The sequence below is a fragment of the Mandrillus leucophaeus genome, unplaced genomic scaffold, assembly GCF_000951045.1.
Source record: "Mandrillus leucophaeus isolate KB7577 unplaced genomic scaffold, Mleu.le_1.0 Scaffold353, whole genome shotgun sequence".
NCBI lineage: Eukaryota > Metazoa > Chordata > Mammalia > Primates > Cercopithecidae > Mandrillus > Mandrillus leucophaeus.
The window spans coordinates 3,746,107-3,752,329 of record NW_012103732.1 but is presented as its reverse complement, the minus strand read 5'-3'; the positions used below and the strand labels follow the sequence as shown (position 1 = coordinate 3,752,329).

General features: G+C 53.4%; 1 protein-coding gene across 1 annotated transcript in view; it reads left to right on the top strand.

Moving 5' to 3' along the window:
* Window positions 1-2,317: 2,317 nt before the first annotated feature.
* NR2F1 (nuclear receptor subfamily 2, group F, member 1) overlaps window positions 2,318-6,223 on the top strand; it is a 14,475-nt gene continuing 10,569 nt past the window's right edge. Inside the window, exons 1-2 of the mRNA XM_011989455.1 lie at window positions 2,318-2,789; window positions 3,206-3,232. Coding sequence (XP_011844845.1) covers window positions 2,318-2,789; window positions 3,206-3,232 — 499 coding nt within the window. The remainder of the gene's footprint in view (window positions 2,790-3,205; window positions 3,233-6,223) is intronic.

Genomic DNA, 6,223 nt, shown 5'->3' with positions numbered 1-6,223 from the left:
TCTTCCAAAAGATCTGTGCGAGACCATTTTAAATACATCTTCAACTATGTCCTTCCTGGCTTTAATCTCATGCCAGGGGAGACTAATTGATTCGGCACCTTTCAAATAAGCTCTTTGGGAAAGGTCTGCAGCAAGATCAGAGGCACTGACCTTTTTCTCAATGATTGCAGGCATGTTCATCTCTCCAGATGGGCTCGATAAAACGGGCTTAGTTCTGTTCTGTGGTCTTGCTAAACAGAATAATACCATTTTTAACGATTTTGAGGTAGGGAAGAGGTAAAAAAGAGAATTTCCTACACATATCTGATCATTTGTAGGGTCCCATGGCTCTTGAACTAGATTTGGAAAATGTTTTTACAAGGTCACTTTTGTTCAGTGTGACTTACCAAAAAGCCAAAATGAATGACTTTCGGGAGACTAAGATATCAATATCAAAAAAACCTATAGAATTAGTGAAAACGGTTCAGCCTCGTAAAGAAAGATATGGAGGGAGGGAGTACCTTAACAGGCTAGACAGTCCGCTTAGATCCGGACTCTAGGGTCTGGAACGCAAGTCATCCCTGAATGTGCAGCCAAACCGATCTGTGCTTCTCTTCCTCTCTCACCAGATCACAACAATTTACTGGGTGGCGAGCTGGGAGAGATCAACCTTTGTCTGGTATGTCTTTTAAAACGTGATTAACGCTGAGCTTGATGCTAGCAGCCCGCAAAGGGTACTATAGGCTTACAGTCTAATTCCTTTCCCCAAGCAGAGCGGTACCTTCTCATTGCCTTTTGGGGGAACTACACTAAAGATCTAGTGTGCACTGAACAGGTCTGTGGGGAACAGGAAGGCAGAGGAAGGAAGGGAGGCTCCCGGGAGCCCAGGCCCCGGTGAGGCCCTTAGAGTTCCCAGACCCGCCAAACCTAGAGAGAGAGCCTGGAGAGGGCTGAGCCCCGGTGGGCCTGGCTGGAGGCCTCAGGTAGGATGCTGAGGCAAAAGCCACAGCGGTCTGAGTCCAAGAACCACGTCCAGACTTAGTTTAAGGTTCCGAGGTGAAGGGCCGGGCCTAGAAGGGAGGAAGATCTGAAGAAGAGTGGGTGGGTGAAATAAAAGTGAGCACTGAAACTGCGTTTTCTGCCCCTGCAGCTGAGCGTGCCTGGACAAGTATGTAGGATTTCCCAATTGGGGGATCTAAGTACTCTCGAAAACTGTGATCAGTTTTCTGTTAGGTATCCTACCCCACAACAAAAGATGATATTATTTCCTGGTTGAGTGTGGGTCGCATTAGGCCCAGGACAAGTGTGCCAAGTGGGACCAGTATCAAACGAGAACCTTGAAGATAGAAAGAAAGGGCTTCCCAGGAACTGAGCTGACCTCTCAGTGCCTCTGGGGAAGACATTTTTGCTGGAGGCAGGGCTATGAGCACAAGTGGGGCGCCCTGTGGGTGTGCCACCGCGGCAGGGGAGCACAGGCTTCCGAAGAGAAACAGCTCTAAGTGCCGCTCAGGCCGGACGAGTTCCAGAGGGGGACAGCGCCCTCCTCGAAAAGGCTTGGTTTCTCCCCGCCCCCTCTTGTGACAGAAAGTTGGCACGGATGCCCCGTAGGAGTGCGAGCCGCTCCCCTCCTCCGAAAAGCCGCGGGCTTCCGCTGCTCCGGGCATCACCACCAACAGCTTCCCACTCCCACCCCTGGGACTAGGACAGGGGACTGCACCCTCCCCCTTCCTTCCGGAGGAGCCTGCGGCTTCGCCTGAGGCCTCGCCGGCCCAACTTCTCCCCACCCCCAGGGTCACGCCGGGTCCCAGGGGCCTCTTTCAAGTTTGAAAGCTCAGTGGGGGCACTGAGAGTCCACAGTAAGGATGGGTGGGCGCCGCTGCTCCCGGGCAGGTTCAGCTGTCATCTTGTCTCGCCTTGGCCCTCGCCTACAGGGCCTGACCCCGGGCCAGCACAGCTAGGCAAGACCGCCTCGCTCCCGAGCCCCCCCAGCCTCCTGGTGCGGTCCCTAGCGTCTGCTGCCCCCGCCCCCCGCGCGCACTCTGACGCAAACGCACGCCCCTGCCCGGCACTGAGGAAAGCGCTCTTGTTGGTTTTAATTGAGCCTCTTCCTTTCAACACACCCGCTCTGTCCCCACCCCTGGGAGGCGACCCCCTCCCCGCCCCCAGTCGGCTGGTAGCAGCGCAGGGAGTCTGGTTCTGCTGCTAGGCTGCGAATCCCGGTGCTCTCTCGCCGCCGCCGCAGGTTGTCTGCTCGGGAGAGCAGCTTGATGTCCCTTTTAATCCGCTGACACTATCGCCCACATCAGACAGGCAGCCATCGATCGCGTTACATTAGGGGATGGCGTTACAAACGGCGCCCGCAGGTGGACGGCTGCAGGCAAGCTCGCCAGGTTCTGGTCGCAACCAGGCAAGGCGCGGGCACAAGGGCCAGCCGGGCCGGACTCCGCAGCCGGCTCCACCGCGGGTTGCGCTCGGCACCAGTAGGAACAGCCCGGCCGGTGTTAAACGGGCGGGTCCCCGTCCCCAGCCCAGGCATCCGTTTCCCGCCGTGGGAGAGAGAGGGAATAGCGGGTGGGGGTGGGGGCAGCTTGTTTTGAATGTGGATCGCTGCTCGCCTGGTACGATCCTCCCCTCCAAGGAGGCGCGGCGGCCGCGATCCTCGCCTTCGCGCCACGGCGAGGCAGAGGCCGAGCGAGGGCAACTCCCGAGCAGGCTCCGCGGAAAGTTCTCCTCGTCCCGCCCTGGCTGCCTAGACTCTGCTCTCGGCCTGCGGAGGCCGTGCGAGCCAAGACTGCCTTCCGGCCCTGCCCGTTACCAACCCCAAGTTGAAGAGAAACGATAACCATTGCGTTACTTGCCTGGTGAGGCAGGATTTGGCCGAGTCTCGTTTCTGGTGCCCACGACGCACGGTCCAGGGTCCGAGCGCGGCTGGGCCCGCGGACCTGGCATCCAGTGTGCCTGCGGTGCCCTGGCGCTCGCTGTTGCTCGTCTCCCACTCCCTCCGTCTCTCTCCGCGTTCTCCTTCCCTCACCCTATCTCCCTCTCTCCGCCTGCTGCCTCAGCCCTCGACTGCCTGCCTCTGACTGTATGGGGAGTACGATTTAGAATCTGTACGTAGAAAGATTTTCTTTTCTTTCTTTGCTTTTGGTCTACTTTAATCGTGTTCGTTTCACCTTTTAACTGACCAGAAGATGGAAGCGCGTTTGCGCGTTTATTTGGGCATAAGGGCGAGGGCAAGGAGCCCCTGCCACCCCCAGTCGCCTCCTCGCCATCAGCTGCGTACAATGGGCCACCGCTCGCGGAGTGCATTGACAGTTCTCCATTATTCGAGCTGGAGGGGCTGTGGGGCAGACACGGGAAAGCCTTTTATTCTGCTCTTTAAAATCATCGCTCGTCACTAAGCGGTCGCCGACTCCCGACTTGTAGGCTGGAGAGACCGGGAAGCGCAAAACGTCCCCCAAACACGCAGTGCTTCCCAAACCCCTCCCTGGTGAGACTTAAAGTGAGAACGAGTATTAAAAAACAAACCCTACCTCTGTCAATGCAGCGTGGCCATTTACTTCCACCTTTACCTGAGGGCATGTTGGCGCTAGGAATGCTCGAGCTGAGACAAACTTTTACGCCCTCGCGAATCGAGGGGCGGGCGGGCGAGCGCTGCTCCCACCCCCGGCGGCGGCAGCGGCGGCTTTGTCACTCCGCGCCGCTCCGCGCCCGCCTGAGCCTGCCTAGGGGAGCGATCTCAAAACGAGGGGGGTGCGAGTATGCGATTGGAGAATATGTAACTAATAGAAGTATCATTTTCCCCCAGTACGATCTTTCAAGGAAAAAAAAATCCATTGAAAGAATTTTCAAAGTGCTGTCTTCGTTTGGAGAAAAGGCACAGGCTGCCTGCGGGGAGGGGAGGAGGGACTCGGCTGTGTGCCGCCCGGGAGCGGCTCCCGTCCGCTAGGTGGCAGCCGGAGCCAGCGATTCTTGCAAGCCCCGCCGCGGGACCCGCTCCTCCCGCCTGCCCCTCCTCCCGCGACCAATCACCTTCGGGAATCGGGGTCTCGGTCTCTCTTTCTCTCTCTCTCCTCTCTCTCCTCTCTCTCTTCTCTTCTCTTCTCTCTCTCTCTCTCTCTCTCTCTCTCTCTCTCTCTCTCTCTCCCCCCTCTCATTCCCTCTCTCCTCTCTTCTCTCTCTCCCCTCTCTCTCTCTCCTCTCTCAATGTCTCGCTCTCTCTCTCTCTCTCTCTCCTTTCGTCTCCTCTCTCTCCCTCCCCCTCCCCCTTTTCTCTCTCCCTCTCCGCCTCCCCTCCTCTCCATCTTCTCGTTTGTTTGCTCTTTTCCCGGGACTGATTTGGCCACACTAATCTCCCCCCACCCCGCAACAATATGGGGACTTACTACTGTTTTATTAATAATTATTGAAGCATTGTTGGAGTTTGGAACAGCCAGGTAATTTAAAAAAAAAAAAAAAGAAGAAGAAGAAGAAGAAGAAGGAAAAACTGGATTGATTGGAAAGTTTATTTTTAAAATCGTCTTTGGGATAAATAGGAACCCTTGATTCCGATCGAATTTGTGGCAATAGCTGCAAATTCCAGGAGTGTGCTTTGTCGTCATTAAACCTTTTAAACCCAGGTATACTTTGGATCAAAAAATAGGGAGATCCTACCTTGTTTATAACAAGGATATAAAATGAGCAGAATCCAGACTTGGATTGTGCTTATATGTGAGAGAAGAAAACAATCCAAATCCAGTATATTTCACGAATCATTAAAATGGTGGGGGTTTCATTCCCGTTAAAATTTTTTCTAAACATTTTAAATGACACTCTCTTCACGCTCATAAAATCTAATTTTAAAAACTTTTCAGAAGAAATCAAAATAATTTCCTTCTAATTCTCCTTTTGCCCATCGCTAGGCGTTCTCCCCCCCTCGTCATCCCTTCCCCCTCTGGGGTGTATGCGTAAGTGTGTGTGTGTGTGTGTGACCATAGACGACCCATACTAATCAGGTCTCAGAGTAAATAGCAGCGCAGGGCGATCTCAATGTAAATTGCGCTTGTCAGAAACACACCCCCCTCCCTCACTTTCTCTCCTCCTCCCCACACCATCCCAGTCTGTAGGTAGCTAAGAGGGAGGGGGGAAAAAAAGAAAGAAAGCAGAAGAGGAGGGGGGAGGGGCTCTCCAACCAATGGCGTGCAGGAGGCTTGGCTAACCTTAGCCTCCCATTTTCTCTCCCCCCGATTCAGGGCTCTGACCAGTCAGTCGCCTTTGATTATCAGTTGCCAGCAGCCCTTCTCTTGGCTCCTTGACACGAGCTCCATATAAGGCAGCGATCTCCATAGAAACGTGTCAGTTTCAATAGTAGTGTCAAAGTTCACTATATACAGACATTCGCGCAGATCCCCCTTTCGGAAACATTGCTCTGCGAGTCCTCCCGTTTAAACGCATTCAATTTTTGGGTCTCTCTCTCTCTCTTCTCTTCTCTCTCTCTCTCTCTCTGTCTCTCTCTCTCTCTCCTCTCTTTCTCCCCCCTCTCTCTCCCTCCTCTCTTCTCTCTCCTCTCTTCTCTGAACCTCTCTTCTCTCTCCTTTCTCTTTTCTTACATATTCTACTAGTTGTTTTCCCCTTCTTCTCCTTCTTTCTCTCCTTTTTCTCCCTCCTCGTCTCTTTTACTCCATTCCTGCAGAAGAGAGAGGGCTAAACTTAAAGAAAAAAAAAGGAGGAGGAGGAGGAGGAGGAGGCACCCCCTTCGTATTCTTCTTATCGTTATTTTATACATATATGATTTTTTTTGGAGGGAGGGTGTTGGTTCCCGGCTGAAGAGCACTTATTTAAAATACTAAAAAAAGAACATTTTTGGGCGATCTCCAGGGTTTTTTTAACTAGCTCTGTGTGTTATAGCAGAAGAAGCAGAAGAAGGAGCAAGAAAGAGGAAAAGAAGAGGATTATTTATTCGACCTACTTTGGATGTCTCTCTCGCTTTTCCTTTTTCCTTTTTTTGGCAATTATTTTCTTCTGATTTTTATTTTTTCTATTTCGCTGTGAATTCGTCGCCGGCGTGAATTATCCCGTATTTTTTTCCCCCTTCCGTCACCTCCCGAAAGAAGAAGGCAGCTAGAGCCCGGCGCCACCGGCACAACAAAAAGAGCAAAGTGTGTGATCTTCCTCGCCGGCTGCCTCCCGCTCTCCAGCGCTGCCTTCCTGAATGGCTGGCTGCGTCCGGCCCTGGACCTGGCCCCCCGACACCCGCGCGCCCTGA